At 50.0% G+C, this 23,278-nt stretch overlaps 12 protein-coding genes across 12 annotated transcripts; 6 read left to right on the top strand and 6 right to left on the bottom strand.

The window, feature by feature from the left end:
• Positions 1-12: 12 nt before the first annotated feature.
• N7533_005892 (tRNA (adenine-N(1)-)-methyltransferase) lies at positions 13-1,502 on the bottom strand (the record flags this gene model as incomplete). Its single annotated transcript, XM_057102542.1, has 5 exons — positions 13-364; positions 396-994; positions 1,060-1,130; positions 1,183-1,329; positions 1,394-1,502. 5 exons carry the CDS (start codon positions 1,500-1,502, stop codon positions 13-15), a joined length of 1,278 nt encoding a protein of 425 aa, XP_056962172.1.
• Positions 1,503-1,525: 23 nt separating this feature from the next.
• Positions 1,526-2,801, top strand: N7533_005891 (putative Phosphoserine phosphatase; the record flags this gene model as incomplete). The annotated part of the gene is made up of 6 exons (XM_057102541.1): positions 1,526-1,814; positions 1,878-1,891; positions 1,946-2,022; positions 2,090-2,392; positions 2,461-2,609; positions 2,668-2,801. The coding sequence occupies 6 exons, from the start codon at positions 1,526-1,528 to the stop codon at positions 2,799-2,801; spliced, it is 966 nt and encodes a 321-aa protein (XP_056962171.1).
• Positions 2,802-3,321: 520 nt separating this feature from the next.
• N7533_005890 (uncharacterized protein) lies at positions 3,322-5,107 on the top strand (the record flags this gene model as incomplete). The annotated part of the gene is made up of 3 exons (XM_057102540.1): positions 3,322-3,336; positions 3,395-4,782; positions 4,843-5,107. The coding sequence occupies 3 exons, from the start codon at positions 3,322-3,324 to the stop codon at positions 5,105-5,107; spliced, it is 1,668 nt and encodes a 555-aa protein (XP_056962170.1).
• A 319-nt stretch (positions 5,108-5,426) lies between these two features.
• On the bottom strand, positions 5,427-6,739 carry N7533_005889 (FAD-dependent oxidoreductase; the record flags this gene model as incomplete). Its single annotated transcript, XM_057102539.1, has 3 exons — positions 5,427-5,889; positions 5,997-6,379; positions 6,584-6,739. 3 exons carry the CDS (start codon positions 6,737-6,739, stop codon positions 5,427-5,429), a joined length of 1,002 nt encoding a protein of 333 aa, XP_056962169.1.
• A 1,139-nt stretch (positions 6,740-7,878) lies between these two features.
• N7533_005888 (uncharacterized protein) lies at positions 7,879-8,958 on the top strand (the record flags this gene model as incomplete). The annotated part of the gene is made up of 3 exons (XM_057102538.1): positions 7,879-8,117; positions 8,179-8,478; positions 8,529-8,958. 3 exons carry the CDS (start codon positions 7,879-7,881, stop codon positions 8,956-8,958), a joined length of 969 nt encoding a protein of 322 aa, XP_056962168.1.
• Positions 8,959-9,633: 675 nt separating this feature from the next.
• N7533_005887 (GATA transcription factor LreB) lies at positions 9,634-10,863 on the bottom strand (the record flags this gene model as incomplete). Its single annotated transcript, XM_057102537.1, has 2 exons — positions 9,634-9,677; positions 9,738-10,863. 2 exons carry the CDS (start codon positions 10,861-10,863, stop codon positions 9,634-9,636), a joined length of 1,170 nt encoding a protein of 389 aa, XP_056962167.1.
• Positions 10,864-11,231: 368 nt separating this feature from the next.
• N7533_005886 (MRX complex DNA-binding subunit) lies at positions 11,232-15,666 on the top strand (the record flags this gene model as incomplete). Its single annotated transcript, XM_057102536.1, has 7 exons — positions 11,232-11,242; positions 11,290-11,463; positions 11,517-11,518; positions 11,582-11,609; positions 11,673-11,763; positions 11,824-15,597; positions 15,658-15,666. The coding sequence occupies 7 exons, from the start codon at positions 11,232-11,234 to the stop codon at positions 15,664-15,666; spliced, it is 4,089 nt and encodes a 1,362-aa protein (XP_056962166.1).
• A 326-nt stretch (positions 15,667-15,992) lies between these two features.
• On the bottom strand, positions 15,993-17,147 carry N7533_005885 (putative DNA repair protein Rad1; the record flags this gene model as incomplete). Its single annotated transcript, XM_057102535.1, has 1 exon — positions 15,993-17,147. The coding sequence occupies one exon, from the start codon at positions 17,145-17,147 to the stop codon at positions 15,993-15,995; it is 1,155 nt and encodes a 384-aa protein (XP_056962165.1).
• Positions 17,148-17,308: 161 nt separating this feature from the next.
• N7533_005884 (OST5 family protein) lies at positions 17,309-17,723 on the bottom strand (the record flags this gene model as incomplete). Its single annotated transcript, XM_057102534.1, has 4 exons — positions 17,309-17,354; positions 17,424-17,478; positions 17,542-17,571; positions 17,621-17,723. 4 exons carry the CDS (start codon positions 17,721-17,723, stop codon positions 17,309-17,311), a joined length of 234 nt encoding a protein of 77 aa, XP_056962164.1.
• A 204-nt stretch (positions 17,724-17,927) lies between these two features.
• On the top strand, positions 17,928-19,529 carry gcnE (histone acetyltransferase GCN5; the record flags this gene model as incomplete). The annotated part of the gene is made up of 7 exons (XM_057102533.1): positions 17,928-17,949; positions 18,008-18,099; positions 18,159-18,212; positions 18,305-18,513; positions 18,572-18,686; positions 18,743-19,450; positions 19,509-19,529. 7 exons carry the CDS (start codon positions 17,928-17,930, stop codon positions 19,527-19,529), a joined length of 1,221 nt encoding a protein of 406 aa, XP_056962163.1.
• Positions 19,530-20,318: 789 nt separating this feature from the next.
• On the top strand, positions 20,319-21,497 carry rgsB (uncharacterized protein; the record flags this gene model as incomplete). The annotated part of the gene is made up of 2 exons (XM_057102532.1): positions 20,319-20,476; positions 20,540-21,497. The coding sequence occupies 2 exons, from the start codon at positions 20,319-20,321 to the stop codon at positions 21,495-21,497; spliced, it is 1,116 nt and encodes a 371-aa protein (XP_056962162.1).
• Positions 21,498-22,111: 614 nt separating this feature from the next.
• N7533_005881 (uncharacterized protein) lies at positions 22,112-23,153 on the bottom strand (the record flags this gene model as incomplete). The annotated part of the gene is made up of 2 exons (XM_057102531.1): positions 22,112-22,806; positions 22,895-23,153. 2 exons carry the CDS (start codon positions 23,151-23,153, stop codon positions 22,112-22,114), a joined length of 954 nt encoding a protein of 317 aa, XP_056962161.1.
• Positions 23,154-23,278: the final 125 nt, after the last annotated feature.

Below are 23,278 nucleotides of genomic sequence, written 5' to 3'. Positions count from 1 at the left end.
ATGTATCAGAAATCACCGGATGGGGAGATCTTCAATACGTCTCCAGATCCCTACAAAGCCGCCGCCCATGGTCCGCAGTCCGACCTTGGGTCGACAGACCATGACCATCTCATCTGCTTTGGATGGAGTTTCAGAAACAGGGATCTCGACAGAGTCTACAGCGGGGTCAGCCGACGCATCGTCGGCTTCGGCTTCGGCAGATGGACTCCACGAGGCAGGATCGGCTCCAGACTTCCTCGTCGCAAGTCGAACATCCCATTGCCGGCCGCCAGAGATCCCCATACCGAGCTCCACCACCCTCTCTTGGACTAGAGACAGATGGTGCTGGCGAATCAGGCGCACGCAGTCGCCAATTTGAGTAATACTCGGCACGAAGACAGCGAGGAAGCCATCACGTTTCAGCATAGGCGCAACATGCGGGATTCGAAGTTGCGCAGATGGCATGTCTCAGGATCGCGTGTGACAGGAACGGCTCGACCGAGCTTTTTCCTGTCAACGAAGATAACACGCCGGTCTTGGTACGCTGTTTCTTCTGCTCTGCAATCCAGTCTTCAACCGGGCCCACGTAGAAATCAACATCTCCACCATACATTCCACGACGGAATCCCTGCACGTTCTTCTCGGCAAGCTTCGAGAATTTGGCAGAGACGTCCACAGTGTGAATGATTGCATTGCGCTGCGCTCGCCATGTATCCCACTCCTCCTGCACTGTATCGACATCGGCAGTTTGAGCCTGGTCACCCTCAATTTGTTCCGAGTCCTCTTCTCCTGGTCGTTTAGCTCTATCTTCGAGAAATTGGATTTGGGATTTCGATGGCCGAGGCGGCGGAGTCGAGTTGGCGGCGTGGATGGCACGCGCAAGATGCAGAGTCAAGGAACCATGGCCGGTGCCGGATTCAAGAATTTCTATCTGAGGTTCGTTCACACCTGCGGCCGGGGTATTGGGGTGGAGGTCGAGAAGGGAGACGATCAAATTGGCGTCATGGGGGTAGATCTACTGGCGTGAGCAGCTGTCTCGACTGGGATCCATCCAATTGTTCAATCAGGCGAAGCGCATACCGGTGTCACATGGCGAGGTGTCAAGGCAACGTATTCATCTAGTGTTGGAAGACTTGGTCGAACGTCCGGACCTGTTCTTTGGTAAGTCACGTCGATCGCCATCGCTAGGGTACACCTGCGTACCTTTGTGAGCCTGCACATTATCCCAAACACGATTTCCAATAACACGATCATGGTCTAGATGTCCGCGACGAAGATTCGTCTTGTCACCCTTCTTCAATGGTTTCGTCAACACCGGTTGCTTATTGTGAAGCACAATGCGATCACCCTCTGCGCGTCTCTGTTAACCAACGTCCACAGACTGGGATGGAGCAGTCAATCTGGGCCTGCGTACCTCGAAAGATGGAGAAATTAGGGTCAAAGGACCGAGACCGAGGGCCAGCAGGACCAACAGCTGGAGTCACGCCTAGTAGTCGCTGCAATGACTGGAGGAGACGGGCCATGGCTGGAGCTTAAGATATCCAAAATGGGAAAATCTCTCTGCGGCGCCCAAAAGCCCGCGGTGACCCACCGAGTTCCACACCCCGGCTTCCCCCTCGCCGCTCACCGGGGACCCCTCCATTTAGATCTTTCATCCTCTACGCAATCGTTGATCTTGAATCTGTCCACAACTTACACCTCTTTGTCTCACACATTTCCAGTGATCCTTGTTGATTCATCTATCGCAATGGGTTCTACCGCGCTGCCTTACATGGCTACCCAGCCTAAGTTGATCTTTTTCACTGATTTCGACGGAACGATCACCGTCGACGATAGTGAGTACTGAACTATTCAACCCTGAGTCTGGAATTGAGTGCTCATACTGATAAATTCTGCAGGCAATGACTTCATGGTCCGTGTCTCGTTACCCCATATTCGCATTCCTCGACTGACGGTGTTCGCATAGATTGACAATCTCGGTTTTGGCCGCGAGCGCCGCCAACAATTGAACGAGAAGGTCCTCAACGAGACCCTTGGGTTCCGGTAAGAATGGAAATATCTTATAACTGTGCCAGGCGCTTGTTCTGACTCTGTCCCCTTTCGCAACTAGGGACGCTTTCCGTGAGATGCTCTCAAGCATCAAGACCCCCTACGACGAGTGCATCGCTACACTTTTGAAGAACATGAAGCTGGACCCATATTTCGAGAAGTTTTACTACTGGGCCCGTGACAACAATGTTCCTATCGTTATCCTGTCCTCCGGCATGAAGCCCATCATTAGTGCACTGCTCGAGAAGTTCCTCGGCCACAAGCCCGGCAACCACCTTCACATCGTCTGCAACGAGGTGGTGCCCCGCGACGGTAAGGATATCAACAGCGAGGGTGGCTGGCAAATCCAGTACCACGACGAGAGGTATGTCTTTTGAAGCGCCTTCCAACCTGGGGTTGTATTGAATGGTAGTGCTCACCTGCCGCTTCTAGCCACTTCGGCCACGACAAGTCCATTGAGATCAAGCCCTACGCTGCTCTGCCTGACAGTGAACGCCCAGTTCTTCTGTACGCCGGTGACGGCGTCTCCGACTTGTCGGCTGCTGCGGAGACTAATCTGCTTTTTGCCAAGGCTGGTAAAGGTATGTTGACTAGCATCTCTCGCGGAGTGGCATCAGGAACTAATTAACTTATTTATAGATCTGGTGACTTTCTGCGAGCGCCGAGGCATGCCCTACACAACCTTCCAGGACTGGTCTACTATCCTGTCGACCACTCAAGATATCCTTGCTGGTAAAGTGTCACCCGCTGATGTCGCCACCAAGAGTGCATAGATTCGACGGAACCTAAGAAAATTGGGAGGATTATAAATGAACCGGCCATTCCTTGATGGTCGATGACCAGTATTTAGATGACTTAGATGATATAATTGCACAAAACCAATGGTTGAATATAAAGAAATAGAGACCAATGGGTTCAGTTTCCAATATTGATCTGATATGTAGAATACTAATTATACTACGTACACCTTGGTAACACTTTGGTGTACCACTGGGAAAAAAGCGGAGAGAGTAATGACGGGAGGCGGAACACTTCAGGAGTTGGGGTGACCGCCTTGTGATTGCGGGTCCAGGCGTGGCCCAGCCTCGAGTGTCGTTGTTCCAAAACAACTATCTGCTTGTTTAACTTTCTCTTTCTCTTTTTTTTTGGTGGCTCCATGGCTCTGTAAGCTAACTGAACATAACGGTCTTCTCGTGGCCTGGATCTTATCCCTCTTCAACGTGGGTGGCATCATGCGACATTGCGTCTCCCACCTCTTGACCAAGTCCTTGCCAGGGTGATACCAGCTTCATCATGGCTCGCCGGCTCGTATGGCCTCCTTTTTCGGTACTCGTTGCTTCTGGTTGATATTGACTTTTGTTATTAGGTCCGTACGGGCGTACAGCTCGGCCTACTCGTCTCATTCGTCCTCCTCGTTGTTCTGTTCCTCGATAATCGATTCCGTGTCCTCCCCGAGTCCATCCATGGCCACCTGCCAATGCACTACTCTGGCTACGTGATAACCGATGTCACAATCATTAAATGTTCCTCACTCAACCCCTTCTCAACTTGCAACACGGACCTCGATCTTTGGCACCGCGTCCACAAAGATCTCTACCTGCGCTCGGGCTGGACCTCGACTGCCTATATTCAATTCCAGCGGAAGAAGGAAGAGGAGTTGGGTCCAGATGACCGAGTCGTTATTGATATGAAAATCAGTCGACTCACTCCACCGGCTGATTCCAGCGCCGCCAATAACGCCAAAGGCGAGGTCGAGGCCTGGGAGTCCCGGCCAGGTGGTATTTGGCTAAAGCGATCTTCTTCACGCCACGCCAGCGATTCAGAAAAGGCTGTGACATATATCGACGTTCTTTTTGGCGCAGATGCTGTGGATCCTCGCCCTAATTGGGAAGTAAAAGATACTCCGCTATTGTTGGATGGCTGGACAGAGAAATTGGAGACTCGTCTCAGTATTCGACGCGGAAACCCCACCAAAAGCAAGAGGCCTACCCCCAGGATCAACGAAAATGGAAAATTCAAGGTCATGCAACTGGCAGATCTTCATCTAAGTACTGGTCTTGGTGACTGCCGTGACCCCGTCCCTGTCGAAATTACGCCAGGGCAGAAATGTGAGGCCGATCCTCGAACCTTGGAATTCGTGGAACGTCTCCTCGACGAGGAGAAGCCTGATATGGTTGTTTTCACTGGTGATCAGGTCAATGGAGAAACGGCGCCTGATGCTCAGAGTGCCCTTTTCAAATCCGTGAAACTTCTTGTCGACCGCAAAATTCCCTATGCAGCCATTTTTGGTAACCATGATGACGAAGGCGACCTGAGTCGAGCACAACTCATGTCAATTTACGAAGACCTGCCCTACTCCCTTGCAACCGCAGGCCCCGAAGATATTGACGGGGTCGGAAACTATATTGTCGAAGTTCTCGACCGTGGAAAGAGCCAACACTCTGCTCTCACTTTTTATCTCCTTGACACACACTCATATTCACCCGATGAACGCCAGTTCAGGGGCTACGATTGGATTAAACCGAGTCAGATTCGTTGGTTCAAAAATACCGCCCAGAGTTTGAAGAAGAAGCATCGGGAATACTCCCACATCCACATGAATGTGGCTTTCATTCACATTCCACTCCCTGAGTACCGAAGCACAGACAGGTATTGGAAGGGTCAGTGGAAAGAAGCCCCAACTGCACCTGGATTCAATTCCGGATTCAAGAATGCTCTCGAAGAAGAGGGCGTTCTATTTGTTACTGGTGGACAGTAAGTTAAATCCGTTTCCCCTTCGTGGTTGCTTCCCTGCATATAATAACATATCTTCAGTGACCATGCCAATGACTATTGCATGTTAGACCAGGATTCCAACGACAAACCCTCCCTTTGGATGTGCTACGGCGGTGGTGCTGGCATGGGCGGCTACGGTGGTTACGACAATTACGTTCGAAGAATACGCTTCTTTGACTTCGACATCGGCCCCGGCCGTGTGACGACCTACAAACGTCTTGAATGGGGCCAGACTGAGGCCAAGCTCGATGATATGATGATTGTCGACGGGGGCGCCGTCAAAGGTTCCAGCGAATCATATTAATAGAGAACATATCTCCTTCCCTCTTCCCTCCTTCTTCTTTTCTTATTTGTCTACTTCTCTGCATGAGCTCTGCTCTAGTCATACTGTCGCTTCTGTGCTTACGGCCTTGTTCGTTCTACTCTGTACATATACTATCTTTCTTATTTCCAGTGGCCTGCAAGAGGTCGGCGTCTGTAAGGTGTCTATTTTTTATTGAATATTTAACATGTCCAATCTCTCAATTTTATGAACGTCTGTAGCTCCAATCTTGGGATTTCAACGCCTTGAGTTGAAGACCAGTTGTGTGCTGGACAAGTGTTCTGGGCGTTGGACTTGGCACTCACCACCACTTCTCGTAAAAGATTCGCTGTCCCTCTGGATCATCAATAACCTTCTTCAAGCGATCGACCATCTCATCTGTCATACCAGGTGGTCCGCAGATATAAGACACCGTCTTTCGTGGGTCCATTTCGCCATCTTTGTCTGTGATAGCTGCACGGAGATCATCTTCGCCGATTCTCCGTGGATGGATAGTGACGTCCGAGGGGCTGCTTGGCGGCTCAAGTAGACAAGATTTGATATTAGTAAGAAAAAGCTGTAGAGAGATGTTGAACTTCCGCAATTGCAACTGGGTACGGATGATCTGTCGAAGTCGCGATAGGAACAGAACCTGCTCCAGGACAGCCTGAGATGACGCGGTTTCGAGCCCATTCGGCAGTCGGCTGGAATAAAGGAGATGAACGTTGAGATAGTGGGCGTTAAAAGATTGGCTATTAAGATGTGACAAGATGGAGATGAGTGGGCTAGAAATTGTGTTAGTATGTACTTCTGTTCCCGATACACTTGATTGTATGCCAGTGGATATGCATAGATCCAATGATGTTGCTTGTCGAGGGATAGGAAATCATACTTGATACCAACGCCTCCAGCAACGAAAACAACGTTTTGAACCTTGTGGAGCTCAACTCCGGTGGGTGGCCAAACGAAGCTTCCTCCAACGCGAATGTTGACTTCCTTACCGAGGATATCGTCCTTCGGTTTCCAAAGCCACGCGGCAGATGGATTCGAAGGAGATTCCTGCACGGCTAGCTCCACATATGGAGAACGGCCTTGGGACGCCATGGCTATACCTGCCTCCTCGCCAAACATCGGCCCTGGTGGGAAATCAAGCGGCGGTAAAAGTTGAGCATCTGCAGGGGTAGACGTAATAGTAAAACCGCCTGCCTGGGAAATGGATGGGATATGAACATCTAGCCATTGACCAGGCAAAAAAGAGAATGGTTGTCCGGTATCCTGTAGCACAATGTATAAGCCTATTACCCTGACTCCTTTTTGATATTGTAGTATAGTATAGTTTGGATGGCATCTTTGGTTACGTGCTTGAAATTAAACACTCACTGATACCCAAGGCGCCTCAATTGAAGCTAGGCCCGAGATTCACTTTGGAAGAGACCACTAAGGTAGTTTTTCTTGAACTGGAATGGGTTGTTGACGTACGCTACTTTCTTGGGAAGGGATGGCGAACTGCAGTAGTCGAACGGAGGGGTTGACTTGCTCCACATGTGATAGACGCACAGGATATAGTCGGTTTTGCCGGGGTTCTGCCGCCGTGCGTAGCTCGTGCGGGATGGAATCCTCGCGCTGGGAGCTCATCTTGATACGTCTCTCCGAATGGAATTGCCTGGTTGATGGTTGGGGTTGGCCTTGGTGAAGCGCTAGTCGCTGGATTGGCCGATAGTACGGTCGGAAAGCTCTCATTAGACTCCGTCGTAATGCAGTGGGGATGCAACGTATAACCGAGGGCAAGGATATTGATGTGCCCGGAAAATGGGTACTCAAGTCACGCCCAATGATGTTGATTGAGTGATGGCGTGGTGGAGTAGCGGATTCTTGCTAATGTTAATGCTAATGCAACTGCTGTTGTTGTTGTGATGTGAAGTGATGGGAGACCACATGACTTCTTCTCATCACATTCAAAGGTACCACCTACAGTCTACATACACTGCCAACCCTGTCACCAAACTCTCATTTTCTCGCTTGCTATGATTGATCTATGGAGAGAAATGCTGACTCTGATGACAGGGGGCTCATTTCAATTTTCGGGTTCATCTATGTAGATGGGACCACCTTTAATACACCATCGATATGAAAGCACATATTTCACTCCATACAAGCACTTGGACTTGGGGCGGGATGCATGCAACAAGATCACACAAACACGACCTCCCCACCACAGCGTTTCGCCAAGCGCTTCCCGTCGCCATGCAACTAGTCCGAGTTTGTGTGCTGAAGTTCTTTGCGGAGTGATAGTGCAGATCCGCCTTCTCATCACACTCACTAGTGTGTGACGACCGGCAGCTCATCCCTCGATTCCGCCATCTCATTGGTGCCACAGCCCTGTTGGGGTGTTGGTGCTGGCGCTTTGCCGCCAGCAAGCATTGGTCAGATGCATCTCCCAGACACACTGCCAGGGCTCGCTGCATGCATTCGCGCTGCTGATTCGTGCCCCTCTCTGCAGTCCGGCCATGGGCGACGGAAAGGTTGGCCGTCTGAGGCCCTCGACTTCATATCTAACGCCCACCGTCCGGATCACCCAAACTCGTGCCGTTCTGATCTTCTTACCTTCCCGCTCAGAAGCTCCATCTTCTAGAATTTACATGCGAAGCACTGGAGGTCTCAGCCAGCCGGCCTGGCCAAATCGCATTGTAACTCCATTAATACTGTCGTCACCCGCCATTCTGGAGTAGAAGTGTTTCAGCCGGAGTTGATCGCGCTTGCTCGCCACCGCCAACATGCAGTTCTTCTTCCCCAGACAGCATCGGCACTACAAGCTGGCCTACTGGTTGATGGCCGTTGAGTTCCCCTTCGTGGTCGTTGTTCTCACCCTGACGGGCATTGCATCGCACAATACGTACCGGACGTTACTTTGGCAGGATGGTGCCGACAACGGCTTCAACAGCGCTCCTAATGAAGCACTATACGCCGCCGCCAACCACCGGGCCTACTCAGCGCCCATGGTGTGGTCATCGTTGTATGTCTTCTTTAGATCTTCTGGACATCCAGCGAACGAATCGCGACTGACTTTATAATAGTATCACCAATTTCAATCTCGTGATTGGTGTCCTAAGCACATTCATGCTGATTGTTAAACTACCCCTCCATGCGATGCATCTCTTCTTCCCTCCCATCGCAGCGGCGACCCACGGTTGCCTATTGGTACTCTACATCGTGGCAGCTCGATATCAAGCTGGCAGCGACACATCGGATCCGCAGCATCCACAGCCAGGACCTCCGTGGTATATTACAAAAAGCTGTAGCGTGGCTGCACACAAATCAAATCTTGGATACTGCATGCAAGCCAAGTCGCTCTTTGCAATTACTGTGATTGTCATGTATGTGAACCTGGTCTTGACACCATGGATAAGAAAGCTAATATTTCCAGCAGTGTGTTATATGCCGTCGATTTTGGAATCAGCGTTCACTCCTGTTTCATCACGAAAGAAGAAAAAGAGAAGGTCTTGGAATTGAGAGAGGAAAAGCGCGTGGAAAAAGAATTCGAGGAAGAGATCTTGAAATCACCCAGTATGGTTCCTATGTCGGCACCCGGGATGATTCCTCGAACCCCTGGGTTTCCTCCCATCGCCTCTTCGCCTGTTGTGAGACACGGGGCTCCAATATCGCCCTTCACCCAACGTCATTTGGCCTTCAACCGCCTTGGAAGTGGTAGCACATCGTCCGATCTCCCATTAAGGAACAATGGCAGCATGCCGAGTCCTCAAATACCATATCAGCCGCCAACACCAGAGGCCCAGGGGTCATCAAGCCAACCAATGTACTTCCCGCCACCGCCGAAGAAGGCAACAAAGCATTAAATTATTCGTGCTCATGCGTTCTGAACTAGCATCTCTCGCCCATGATACCATCTTTTCATTTTCATCGACTCTTCCTTTCTTTCCTGGCCAAGACTCACGGTGACTTCAACCAGTTTTTACCTCTTTCTCAAGGAGCCCCCTACACGAGACTTGGTCGAGCAGGAATGGCCTTCCGGGGCATTAAAATACGCTTAGTACTCCGTATATATCATATGAAGGCGTTTTAACATGAGACTGCTATTCCAGATTTAAGAGCTGGAATATAGCACCATAATTATTTATCAATCAACAAATGACAATGACAAGAGAAACAAACTTGTAAACTTCACAATGATCCGATCCCACCGTATGTCGATGAATAACGTGCAAAGAGAGACTGCCTTAAACCGAGAAGCCCACAACTATTAATTGCAAATCGAATTCGAATAAAAACAAGTCATGACTTCATTAAATAATGGCAACCATTCACAGGAGCACCGCCGACTCGGTGCTTTCACGCAAAAGTGTGAATTACCAGTGAGCACCAGGTTGATCAAAAGGTCTAGTGGACTCCAAGCAGATTTCAATTATCGAAACGGGTATCTTAACGAGACCGACCAGAAGGCAAGAAAATCAAAGAATTCACCACCATATGGCCACCGGAAAACCAGTAGGTAAAAATTGATAAGGAAGGGTTCATGTGGAATCTTGGCGTTTCTTCTCTTTTTTGGACCAACGCACTAAAGGGAGGAATGCTGGTTAGTTGGATGTTGGATCACGGGGATTGTTGCTCAACTCACGACCACAGGCATTGCAAAGAGTCTTAGGACCACCAGGGCCTTTTCTCCACTCAGGAGAGTCGGCCGTACCACAGTCGCCACAGACGTGTTGACCCTTCAGTCTCTTTCGGCGGTCACCTTCTTGGGCATTGCGTGCTTGGTCCGCTGCTGTTGTGATATCAATATCACAATGCACCAGTCTGCCCCGATTGAGACCGGTACTGAGACCATGCGATCTTTCGCCATCGCCATAGTAGAGACCGGTCATAACTTCAATGCCATCGATATGAGAAAAGTTTTGAGGACGTCGTGGTGGATCATCTGAGTAGAAGTCGACAGTGGGGTTCTCGTCAGACGAGTCCGAGTTGGGAGCGACAGTCTCCGTAGATTCTTGATCGCTCAAGACCACTTGGTTAGTGGCAGGTGGGTTCTCGCTGTAAGATTTATCTTCATCGAGCTTGCCATACGGCATACGAGTTATAGTTGCCTCTTCCTCTTCCTCCTGTTTGAGCTTGGCAATCTGTTGGACCAATCGCGCGTTTTCAATCTTATGTTCCAGAAAGGAGTCGAGGAGCAGAGATGTTTTGTTGGGATAGGGCCGGCATACAAGGAAAAAACCCGCGCATCGATCTTCACTAGACTCATTCCGGCCCTGGGACGGGTTTTGGCTCGCGATGTGTGGATGCCCATAGATTTCGACGAGGCCATGTGTGCTGTTGGTCTTCGAGAATCTCACATGAGTCCGAAATGGTTGATTGGACGTGACTGACTCGGCCATGTCCCGGATAAAGATATGTTTGTCATCGTCGTGGATGTATTGGGTAAGGAAGGTGCCCTCAAACTGTTTCGCGGAGCGACCGGTAATTTGTTTTGCTGATGGTGACGCATAATTGATGCGACCCTCCGCGCTGAGTAGGACAAGCATGTCTTTCATTTCCTCCAAGACTCGCTGGATCCAACCTGGATCATTCGGGGTGGCATATGCCCCCTGCTGCTGGCCCTGAAACCCATATTGACCATACGACCCTGGAGCATTTGATTGCTGAGAAGAAGGATAACCCGGGTTCTCCTCGTTGGAGCCAGTTCGGGACGGCGGGGCGGGCAAGGGCATATTGTCGTAGGAAGGGTGTTGTTGGCTCAGTGCCATATCGAGTAAGGAGAAGTGCGTGGAGCAGATAGGGAAAGCGAGAGATTAAAGTAACATGCATCCAGAGCTAAGAGGAGGCCACCCTGGAAGTTTAGGGATCACGAGAGATCGACGGGCGCATTCCCTGGAGAGGTATCAAGAGCCACAGCTGGTATAGATGTATGACGGAAATGACCATTCTTGGCCAGGCGGGTCTAGAGGAGAGGATACTGAAACCACGAAGCAGGCAAAGGCAACTCGACCAAAGATTTCGATTTGGTACTCTTTCGTGCCAATTGCACGGATGGTCTGGGCTCTGGGAAGGCGAAGTGGGAAAAAGAAGGAAACATGAGCCGAGCCAGTACTGTCAACCTGCGCTCGCCGATCTTATGTGGGGGGGGTCGGTGCTGCTTAATAACGGTCGGTACACGTGACTTCGTGTCGCAGAGGCGCGACGCTTCAAGTGGAGAAAGCTCGATACATCACAAATCCACTGACGAACCGAGCACACCCCAAGACGGTTGGAACAGCGCTAGCACTGGATGCGTGGGTGGCAAGATTACGACCATCACATTTTGTGAAATTCCAAAAGCGCCCGCTGTGCCGCGCGACCCAAAAAATGTAAGTGCGGAGCATTTCCCCGCGGACTTTTGACAGTACTAATTAACCAACAGGTGTAAGTGTGGTCTATTCACGAGTCACCCAGACCGAATCTGATCAGAGACATGATGAAAAATAGCAAAGATCGATAAGCTCTCGATTTTGGGGTATGATCTTGCTGATATACCTGCTACATGGCGATGTGCTAATCTATATATCTTGGTTTCTAGAGTTCGCTCCTTCGATAACACGCGCAGCGAGACCATCCAATTCCACACCCCCTTAACCCTCATCGTTGGATACAATGGATCGGGGAAAACGGTACGAGAAATAGAGCCTCGCTCGACAAACGCAAACAGTCCTAGGGCTGACAGCATCTAGACCATCATCGAATGCCTCAAATATGCCACAACGGGCGACCTCCCTCCGAATAGCAAAGGCGGAGCTTTCATCCACGACCCTAAGTTATGTGGCGAGAAAGAAGTTCTCGCACAGGTGAAGCTTTCCTTCAATGGCACCTCTGGCGCAAAGATGGTTGCGACACGCAGCTTGCAGCTCACGGTCAAGAAAACTACAAGGCAACAGAAGACACTCGAAGGACAGTTGGTAATGGTAAAAAATGGTGAACGTGCGTCTATCTCGTCACGAGTTGCAGAGCTGGACCAGATCATGCCCCAATACCTAGGTGTTTCCAAAGCAGTCTTGGATTCCGTCATTTTCTGTCACCAGGATGAAAGTCTGTGGCCAATGAGCGAGCCATCTGTACTCAAGAAAAGGTTCGACGAGATATTCGAAGCTATGAAGTACACCAAGGCAATCGACAATATCAAAGGCCTGAGGAAAAAGCAGAATGAAGAGCTGGCCAAGTTCAAGATCATGGAGCAGCATGCTAAAGAAGACAAGGACAAAGCCGACCGAGCCGAGAAGCGATCCGTCAAGCTCCAAGACGAGATTGAGGCATTGCGTGAAGAGACTCAGCAAATGTCAAAAGAGATGCGCCGGGTCGCGGAATTGGCTGACAAGGCATGGAGGGAATCCGAGAGCTATGCCCAGGTTCTTGGCGCCCTTGAGGGAAAGCGAATTGAAGCGAAAAGCATCGAGACGACCATTGATAACCTCAAACGACATCTGGTGGAGCTAGATGACTCCGATGAATGGCTTGAATCTACCCTGGAGCAGTTCGAGACAAAACAAATTCAGTATCAACAACAGGAAGCAGCTCAAAAAGAAAACTATATGGACATCAAGGAGCAGATTGAACAAACCAGACAACGGTTAGGCTTGAAGCAAGCCGAGAACGGCAAATACGAAAACGACAAGGCAAATTTCGAGCGACAACTACAGAGGCGCCAGAATATGATCACGGAGATCGCTCGCGGAAACAATATTCGCGGAGTCGACGACAACATGGACCAGAGCGATGTTGATGCATTTATGCAGAAGATTCGACGTTTGTTGCGTGATCAGAACCAGTCTCTTGACCGTGTTAAAAGAGAGGCACAGAAGGAGCTTCGCGAAGTCCAAGATATTCTTAATGACATCGGACAGAGGAAGTCTGCTCTTCAAGAAAGCAAGAATGCCGCGAAGCGACAGATCGCAGCAAACGACGGAGAGGCAGCTACTTACCAGAGAAAGCTCAATGAAATCGACGTTGACGAAGGCATACAAGGCTCTTTGGAGGCCAAGTCAGACGACATCACCACGAGTCTTGGCCACGCAAAGAAACGAGCTACAACTGCTTCCTGGGACCAAAAAATCCAGGATGTCAATGCTCAAATCCAGCATTTAGAAGACGAGGGTCTGAAGCTGAATAATGAGCTGGTTGAATCTTCCAAAAAAGCAAAGGAACTTGCTCAACTAGAATATCTCAAAAAGGATGCCAAGGAGAAGGAGCGGAGCCTGCAGACAATGAAGGGAGCTCATGGAGAACGTCTTTCGAAGGTTGTCGGTGCGGACTGGCAACCCCACACTCTCGAACAAGAATTTCAGCATGTTGTGGATACTGAAGCCAAGCAGCTGGCGGATGCTGAGCGGGACCGTGATGGCGTGAGCCGGGAGTTAGAGCAAGTAGAATTCAAGCTGAAGAATGCGAAGAAGACCTTGAAGCAGCGCCAGAAAGATCTGGATGACTATGCCAAAGAGATCCGCGAAGCTATTGAGGCAGAGCCTTCGGAGTACCCTGAAACACTCGAGAAACGCCAGGTCGAATACGACCTCGCCCGCAAAGATGCCGACCAATTTACTGGAATGGGTACATACCTCAACAACTGTCTCGACGCAGCAAGACAAGCGAAGACATGTCGAACCTGCGCTCGACCGTTCAAAACCGAAGCAGAACTTCAACGCTTTACCAAGAAATTGGAAGCCCTCGTGAAGAAAGCAGGCCTTGATGCTGAAGACGAGGATCTTAAAAGCCTCGAAGAAGAACTTAAGATTGCGCGTGAAGCTAGTGCATCATACGATTCATGGACTCGCATCAAGGAGACCGAAATACCAGAGTTAGAAAAGGAGGAGGAAGAATGCGAAACACAACGAGACCAACTTCTTGACAAGCTCGAAGGACATGACCGAAAAGTTAGCGAAGTGTCTGAAAGCAAGCGAGACGTTGAAGCCCTCAGCAAGACAGTCAGCACGATTGTCAAATACGATACCGAGATCAAGACCAACATGTCGAAGGTCGAAGAGCTTGTGGCGAAGCAAGAAGACATTTCCATGGGCCGTACTTCGGACGATATCCAGGATGAGCTCAAAACTGCGAACGAAAAGTCTCGTGAGCTAAAGAAGACCCTCACAGCACTCACGACCGAGAAGGAGCAGACGCAATCTGAGATGAACAAGCTGGAGCTTCAGCTTAGAGATGTTCGTGACTCGCTTAATAACGCCAAGTTCCAACTGGAAAAGAAGGCGGATCTGCTCGTCCGGATGGAGGAATACAAGAAACTCAACTCCCAGCAGCGTGAAGTCATCGACAAGGCCGACAAAGAGATTGAAAATCTTTCGCCAGAGCTGCTGCAGGCTCAGATCCGCTATGATGATATCAGCCAGCGGGCAGACATACGTGAACGGGATTTGCAACATGAGATCAACCGTATCTCGGAAAGTATTCACCAACTCGATCTCGCGAATGACGATATCAATTCATACAATGAACGAGGTGGCCCAAGCCAGCTCGAACGGAGTAGTCGAGAGCTTACGCAGATTGAAGCTGAGATTACCAAGCTTGAGGCTGACCAAAACGAGATCACACGAGAGATCAACAAAATATCTGCCCAGCTCAAGGATAGCGAAAACACAAAACGGCAGTACTCGGATAATTTGACATATCGCCAGGCCACTCGGTCTCTGGGCAAGGTTATGGAAGAGGTTGAACAGCTCGAGGAGCAAAATGCCGAGGTCGACCGCAGCCGATTCAAGCAAGAGTCGGAACGTTGGACCCGTGAACACAATGCTCTTGCTGCCAAACAAGCCAGCAAGATGGGTGAGATGAAGTCCAAGGATGATCAATTGATGCAACTTCTGGCAGACTGGAATACAGACTACAAGGACGCCTCATCCAAATTTAAGGAATCTCATATCAAGGTAGAGACCACAAAAGCCGCAGTAGAGGATCTTGCACGGTACGGAGGAGCCCTTGACAAGGCAATCATGGCATACCACGGGTTGAAGATGGAAGAAATCAATTCTATCATTGGCGAACTCTGGCAAAAAACCTACCGCGGAACAGATGTCGATACGATTCTCATTCGGTCTGACAACGAAAATGCCAAGGGCAACCGCTCATACAATTACCGGGTCTGCATGGTCAAGTCAGGCGCGGAAATGGACATGCGAGGCCGCTGCAGTGCGGGTCAAAAGGTTCTGGCCAGTATCATCATTCGTCTTGCGCTGGCAGAATGTTTCGGTGTCAATTGTGGTCTTATCGCTCTTGATGAGCCAACTACGAACTTGGATCGTGACAATATTCGCTCGCTTGCCGAGTCACTCCATGATATCATTCGTGCTCGGCAGCAGCAGTCCAATTTCCAGTTGATTGTCATCACTCACGATGAAGAGTTCCTGCGCCATATGCAATGTGGCGACTTCAGCGATTATTACTACCGCGTTTCTCGAAATGAGAAGCAAAAGTCGATCATCGAACGACAGTCAATTGCCGAGGTATGCTTATAATATTATACAATCTTGGGATGTCTACCCAGACTAACATAATGCTTGCAGGTTATGTAATTTGATTTATTTCGGCGGAGCTTCTTAGTAACTCAGTAAAGCCGTGCATTTAGCGTTCAAGCACATCTTGCTCATATCCAGGCCTCGGTGGCGAGGAAGGTCATGCAAACCAATGCAGTTGATTTCTAGTGAATAGTGATCGGACACATAGAACCGCTACTATCTTTCCAAAGTTTCTTTAGCAATAAACGAGAAAACTTGTAGATTCTAAGTTCAAGCTAACCATGGCCGTCGTCTAAAATATGGAATGCTAGGGAATGGACTACTATGGTTCATTCACAATGCTATACTCTGTTTGACTTGATCATCATATCTGAAAGGGCAAGCTACTCATTATCAACTGGTACATCCAATTCAGCATCCTCCTCATCAAGCAGTGGCACAAAACGAAAATCCACAAAGCACACCGGGCCCGCGGGAGCCTTTATGCCAGCACCGACAGGTCTACCAACTGCATTATTGTCGTCCAATTCGATCATGAACTGCAAGCTGAGCACACCCTGTCGATCGCCCCTGATACTAACTTTGTTCGCAACAGACATAGCCCGTGCTGCCTTCCTGATGAGAGCAAACCGATAGTTCTGCGCGATTCGCTCCCCCATCGAAGACGGTGGGGACACAAGGAAAGTCTCGGTAACGGTTGGGGCCAGCTTTGCCCTCGTTGCACGTGCGCGTGAAGAGCCATCATCGGCCAAGACCTTGTGAGTCTGTGACTGCGGTCCGGATTGACCGGCACCACCAACAATTTCATTATGCTGGTCAACAGAAAATTCGACTGTCGATTCACTGAATGGACCGCCAGCACCCGAAAGCGCAAGATAGGGTTCCCGCGAGGCACATGCGGATAGCTTCAGGATCGTTGGATTTGAGGAATCGAGCTCGGCAATGGCATTGTGGAGCCAGGCCGAGCGCATGATTATTTTCATGATGATGGCATCGCGTTGAAGAGGGATGTCGGTCTCGTCTTCCGCCTCATAGGCCACTAGTTCACAGGTCGTTTTGACGCCAGATTCGGTGATCGCGATGCTCAGAGGGCTGCCGTGTTGTACATATTGCAAGGTACACGAGCGGTCCATGAGCAACGTGGGAGCGCTAAATGCACTTGATGCAGGGTTTGTTTGTGGAAGATTGGTATCTCGAATGCCATTGGGTTCGTTGAGATCGTTGATGCCGAAGATTTTTAAGGTTTCGAGGAGGGCGGAGAGCGAAACGACAAAGTGTGGATAGGTAACGTCCTCGGTGGGATCATTATTTTCGGTTGATGCTTGATTGTTTGGGACGGGTTGCTGATTGAAAGTGTAGCTGTTGAAAAGTGATTTATCGAGGAAAGCTAGGCCCTGAATGACGCGACCCTCCTCTACCGAGAATCGTAGGCCATCGGGAGTGATTTGAACCGTAGCCTTGGAGGCAAAGCCAATGCAAGATAGTAGGGTATAGAGGTGATGGGCATTATTGGAGACACAGGTGAACAATGGCTCCATTGTTGCAACTGTGCCGGTGGGTTGAATGGCGTGGGTGAGGCGGCGGATGAAGTTTTGAGGTCACGAGCTTGTAATGACTTGGGAAATTCTAGCAGTACAGGTCCCTTTGGTTTCCCCGCTTATCGTACATGGAGGGAAGAGAGTTGGTAGGGGGTATCACGTTAAACATAGACTCCGACGGCGCAGATCATGAAGACAGATCCAAAACTACCAATGGAAACTGAGGTCAGCCTTCTGAAAGGACCAGAATATACCTGTGATGTCTCATTTACTCACCCAAATAGTAATGAAGCTGGCAGACCCACGGAAGTGAGGCTCAGGAATGAACGGTCTGATTCGAGTTAGTGTCAAGCAACTCGAGATTGGTTTCGTATCTGTTGGGCAAGGAACTCACTCAGTCCAAAAAGACCAGTAAAAATGACCGCTAGAGACGAGTTAGTAATGTCAACTAACATGAGGCCAGTTGTTCGTACCGAGCAGAAGTAGACAGAAGCCGACGAAGAATTGGCTATCTTTGGGCACAAGAGGTTGGAATGGGGATCCGGAAGCTGCCTCCCAGACTTCGTTCAGAGACATGAGTGATATGTTAGGGGGTGGTGGTGAATGAAGGATGGGATAGCGAAGAGAGTTAATTAGTTAAAGAGAGTAGTAGTTACATAGCTGGTCTTAGTAGAAACGCGCTTGGCTGATCTGGCCCGATTACATAATACCTCAAACTCCGGGGGCGACGTGCTCCGCAAGGAACGCGATCGCAGTCATCGTCCCCTCAGTCAACTCATCATGGCCGTTGTTTCACCTAAGAGTAAATTGAATTCAATCCAGAAACCGGGATGTATACTGACTGATCATCTCATTCATAGCCTCCAAGAGGAAGGCCTCGGAAGAAGCCGCCTCCCCGGATTCACAACAGCAAGCTAGCAAGAAAGCGCGCACCGATTCCCCCGAGAAAGAGGTGTGTTCGACGATTGGAAATTGTTTGAGCTTTGGGACGCAGCTGATTTCAAAATCTAGGAGGATGGTCCGCTGGATAAAACGCCATTGCGCATCGTGCCTTTCCCCGAAAAGGTGAGAACTGCCTATCCCCTCATCGAATCGCCCCTCTCGACTCTCCACATGCGCAAAACCATAATGGGCCCCGTTTTAACATGTCGAATTAGCCTGCCGTCTTAGAAGAACGCCGTGGAGATATCGAGTTCCGCGTAGTGAATAATGACGGATCGCACGACAGTTTCATTGTCCTCACGGGCTTGAAATGTATCTTCCAAAAACAACTGCCCAAAATGCCAAAGGACTATATCGCTCGACTCGTGTATGATCGATCGCATTTGTCTATTGCCATTGTGAAGCATCCATTGGAAGTGGTCGGGTATGTGCAAATGAATATGGAAATCATACATGGATGATGCTGACGGACATGACCTCAGAGGAATTACATATCGCCCGTTCAATAGTCGCAAATTCGCCGAGATTGTTTTCTGTGCCATTTCATCCGACCAACAGGTCAAAGGCTATGGTGCGCACCTCATGTCCCATCTGAAGGTATGTTCGAAAACTTGCACCTACCAGACCATCTGAGCCTAATGTTCATTGCACAGGATTACGTGAAAGCCACCTCCCCCATCATGCATTTTCTCACATATGCCGACAATTACGCTATTGGATACTTCAAAAAGCAAGGGTTTACGAAAGAGATCACACTGGATAAATCTATTTGGATGGGCTACATCAAGGACTACGAAGGAGGTACTATCATGCAGTGCACAATGCTACCGAAGATACGGTACCTCGAAATGGGTCGCATGCTTCTGAAGCAAAAAGAGGCCGTCCAAGCGAAGATCCGTGCCTTCAGTCGGTCGCATATTGTTCATCAGGCACCAAAGGAATGGAAGAATGGCGTCAGCAAAATTGATCCTCTCTCTATCAGTGCCATCAAGGAATCTGGATGGTCTCCGGATATGGATGAGCTAGCCCGCCAACCACGCCATGGGCCGAACTACAACCAACTTTTGCATCTTCTCAATGATATGCAAAACCACAGCGCTGCCTGGCCCTTCACCCAACCTGTGAATCGCGACGAGGTTCCCGATTACTACGAAGTGATTTTGGAGCCGATGGACTTGTCCACCATGGAGGAGAAACATGAGAAGGACATGTACCCCACTCCACAGGATTTTATCAAAGATGCGACGTTGATCTTTGGTAACTGTCGACGTTATAATAATGAGACTACTCCTTATGCCAAGAGTGCTAACAAACTTGAGAAGTTTATGTATCAGCAGATACGGAATATTCCCGAGTGGTCGGTAAGTGCAAAAGTTGCAAGGGTCCATCTTGGTAGCATGCTAACATCTGATTTTCTAGCATCTCGGCGAAGGACACTAGTCCTCCCTGATTTGGACATGTGTGGCTTTTCTTCTTTCTTTCTTTCTTTCTTCGCGACGGCGTTTAGATGGGATGGCGTTCGGAGAGACTCAATTTTAGCAATACCCTGTGGATAGTTTTTAAGGAGCATAAGAACCGAAAGGTGTTATGAAAATATGAATGATCACCGAGAACTGTACGGAGTAATGGAGTAATGTAGTCATGGAGTATAGGACATACTCCGTTAGTAAGGATAGGCTTTCGATGATGCAATGTTCCTCACGCGAAGTGGCAGGTGGGTCCCGGATAAATATAGTTGCGGTGTTGTTTCATCTCCGAGAATCCTGGGCAGTCTGCGTGGCTGGGCGATCTGCTTGTTCGCTTTCACCTTCGCCCTGACTGAGCCTGGTCTCGTTCGTTTTTACCCCAACTTCATGGGATTTTCTTGCTTCATCATTCCTCTGAGTTCCTGGCTGCTGTAGAGCGGCTTTTGGCCAAGTTTGTGCGACAAAACTGTGGTCCCCGGGACTTGTCTCCTATTCCGATAAACATTGCGTGTCCCGCGACGCCAGACTCGATTCTTTTCGCTATACCCTCTTTTGAATACCCACAAGGGTCTCTCTCGTCCTTTTTCACCTCTCGGCAAACCTCTTGAAAATTTCCTTCCTCCAGTTGTTGTGTTGGAACCCCATTACCAACGCGATCCGCTCCAACACGTTCTCTACCCCCTTTTGCAGCCCCTCCTCAAATTTTTGGAACATTCGGTGCTGGTCATTTCACGGGTGACGAATCCTCGACAACTTGCTCAAAATGGCCTCGCCAGATTCCTTTCTCGATGTGGAGCAGCGAAACCGTCTGCCCACTCTCTTCGAAGTCCTCAGTCGCCGCACACTGGCACCCGTCGACCTCTTCTCCTTTTACATCTACATGCGAGACCAGCAGCGCTCGGTGGATTACTTGGATTTTTGGTAAGACTAGCCGCACGCCTACAAATCAATTCAGATTCTAATCATTTTCCTTTCATTAAACAGGTTGGATGTTTCACAACACATGTCCCTATGCCGCCATTATGTTAGAGAACTTCGTCGGTCCGTCCTTGTCGCAACACCTGATATGGAGAGGGCCGACAGCAAACGGTCGTCCGCGATGTTAGACAACCTGGAGAGCCTGGGCGATATTCCGTTAGTGGAGGCTGGGCCTTCACGTTTGCAGTCCAATGAGAAGGATAGAGATGCTGACCACCGCCTCTCTGCTTTCCTGCGCTCTGAAGGCGCTACTTCCTCACACTCGCCCCAGAACAGCATTGGATCCCAATCAGTATATCGCACCCCATCCAACGACGTGCAACCGCGCCCGAGTGACGGCACCCGGAATGGTGACTCGAACTCTCCTGGGCATACTGTGGCTCGTAACGATATCCGTGCAAGTGCCGAAAAGATTCTTTACACCTACCTTCTACCTGGCTCGGAGCGAGAAATTATTCTCCCCGAAACAATGGTTTCCACCATCATCAACCTGATCGAAGACGACAACCGTGACGATCCCGAGGTATTCGACCCCGCTAAGGATTATGTCTTCCAAGCTATGGAGCGTGATGCTTTCCCAGGCTTCTTGCAGGCCAAGGCACTGGGAAATCTCGTCCCTCTGAGCATTATCGCTCGCCTGGCCTTCGCCCTTATCAGCTTCGGGGGTGGATTCTGGGGTGCTTTCTATGTGGTGCTCCGCAACAAGCCGCGTGGCATTCGCTGCTGGGTTATTCTCCCATTTGCCGTGGCGGCTTACTTCATTGTCTCTTACCAGTACAAGATTGATCCCGCTATGGCATTTGTTGGCTACAGCGAGTACACTTTCATGAATTGGGCCCCGATCCGCGAACCATACGTCCGAAAGCTCCTGAACAAGCGTGCTCTGGTGACTGCGGCAATCGCCTTCCTGACCGCTGCTGCTTTGAGTATCTTGTTCATCTTCGTCCCCGGTACTATGCTGTAAACCAGTCTTACCTCCCCTAATGATCAACCCCGCCGCTCTGTTGGTTTCTGATTCTCGTGCAATGTCCGAGGCGCGACCCAGGTTCTTTCAGTGTCTGCATTCGTATGCTTCAGTGAAATGTTTCTCAATTTGGCGTCTGGATTCTACTATTCTGGCTTGCTTCTGTGAAGCATAATATTTCAACCTCCATTGCTCTCGGTTCGCTTCGCAGCCTGTCCTTCTGGTGCACTGCAACTGCACCGAGAGTGATTTTACCCTCTCACTCCCTCTCCACCATCAACAGTTGGCGACCACGCCTCTTCTCCTTACCGTGTCGATATTCGCCATTTCCTTTTCCGTCTTTTCCCTTCTACCAATACCCCTTCTGATATTCGATCTATTCTTTTTTGTATCTATGTTCTCTACGAGTTTTGCCACTAGGACTTCACGAATACATTTCTTGTTGTCGGAGAACAGAATCAATGTATACGGAATCATATCATTTAAAGCTCACGACCCTTAGGAGCAAATTTACTAGTAGTCAAGTATGAGAGTCATAACATTCATCATCATGCGGAATCTAGTGCAATGCTGTAGTACGACATCAGCGTCGTATTGTTTACTAGGCTCTGAGCTTAAGCCTTTCTCCCCCCAAGTATGCGCTTCGAGTGCCTACTCCCACCACGAGCCGCCGGCCCTTCATCGATATCCATCCGTGAACCAGCCTCCGCAGCACCTTCCCCAGATTCCCAGAACCCATCGTCGCGATCGATATCATCGGCTTCCCGCTTATTACCCGGAACCCCGCCACCAGCACCCCACCGCCCAGCCGGCCTCCGTCCAAAGGCACCAAGTTTCCCACGCGACGAGCCGCCGGAAGACGCATCGATACCCATTCCCTTTCGCCGTTCCATGGCCTCCTCGATGCGCTTTTGGTAAGCCTGATCCTTGGCATGGCGCGCCGTCGCATTGGATTTGACCCGCGCAATCTCAGCTTCCAGGTCGGAGACGACTTCTCCGCATCGGGCTTCCCAGTCGGCTAGGAGGGAGATCATTTTGGGCAGAACCTGCGGCTGGACGTCGCGGAGGGGCGCGACGGCGGTGACGTTCACGTTGGGTGGGGTCGTTGCGGGGGATAGACGTGCGGAGATCAGATTTGCGTAGATGGCTGTTGTCACGAGGGACTCTAGCTCTGCGGTTGAGGAGAAAGAGAGCGCGTTCATGAGAGCGGGGTATGTTAGAGATGTGGCGGATGCGGCGAGAGAGAGGAGGGAGAGGAGGCGGAGTTTGAGAGATTGTTCGCTGCTGAGTTTCGGGAGGTTGGGTGTTTCTGTGATGGGGGTCATGTTAGTTTTCGCTGTACATAGGGTGGCATTTTTCTCCCAGAATAATAGTAGACGGTTCTGAGGTAATTGTACCTTGGTATTCCTGCCATGTGCCCCAGGCGAAGATCTGGAGTAGCTTCAGGTAGGCCTGGTATTCGGCCGGGGTGTCTGGAGAGGCTAGGGCTTGAACTGTTTCGGTTTCGAGAAGCTCTGCGAAGACGTAGGTTTGGGGACTCGATGTGGCATTCGTAATCAGGTTTGCGATGAAGCGTGGGGAGGTGGCACTATTGGAGTTGGCGAGATGAATGAATGGCTGTAGAGCCTCCAAGGCTCGGGCATGTGTTTGATCCATGGTGCGTATGAATCAGGCGGTCAGCTGGGTCAGCTCAATTTCTGGGTGAACAGTAATGAGTAAGCGAGGAGATGGTGGGGGAGTGAAGCAGGAGAGTGTGATGGGTTGAATTGTGTCTAGACGGA

This window comes from Penicillium manginii (genome assembly GCF_028828005.1).
Source record: "Penicillium manginii strain IBT 31320 chromosome Unknown utg000004l:1.0-7231830.0:1.0-7236170.0, whole genome shotgun sequence".
Lineage (NCBI taxonomy): Eukaryota > Fungi > Ascomycota > Eurotiomycetes > Eurotiales > Aspergillaceae > Penicillium > Penicillium manginii.
Note: the sequence above shows the minus strand (reverse complement) of the source record. Positions and strands in the feature narration are given on the sequence as shown.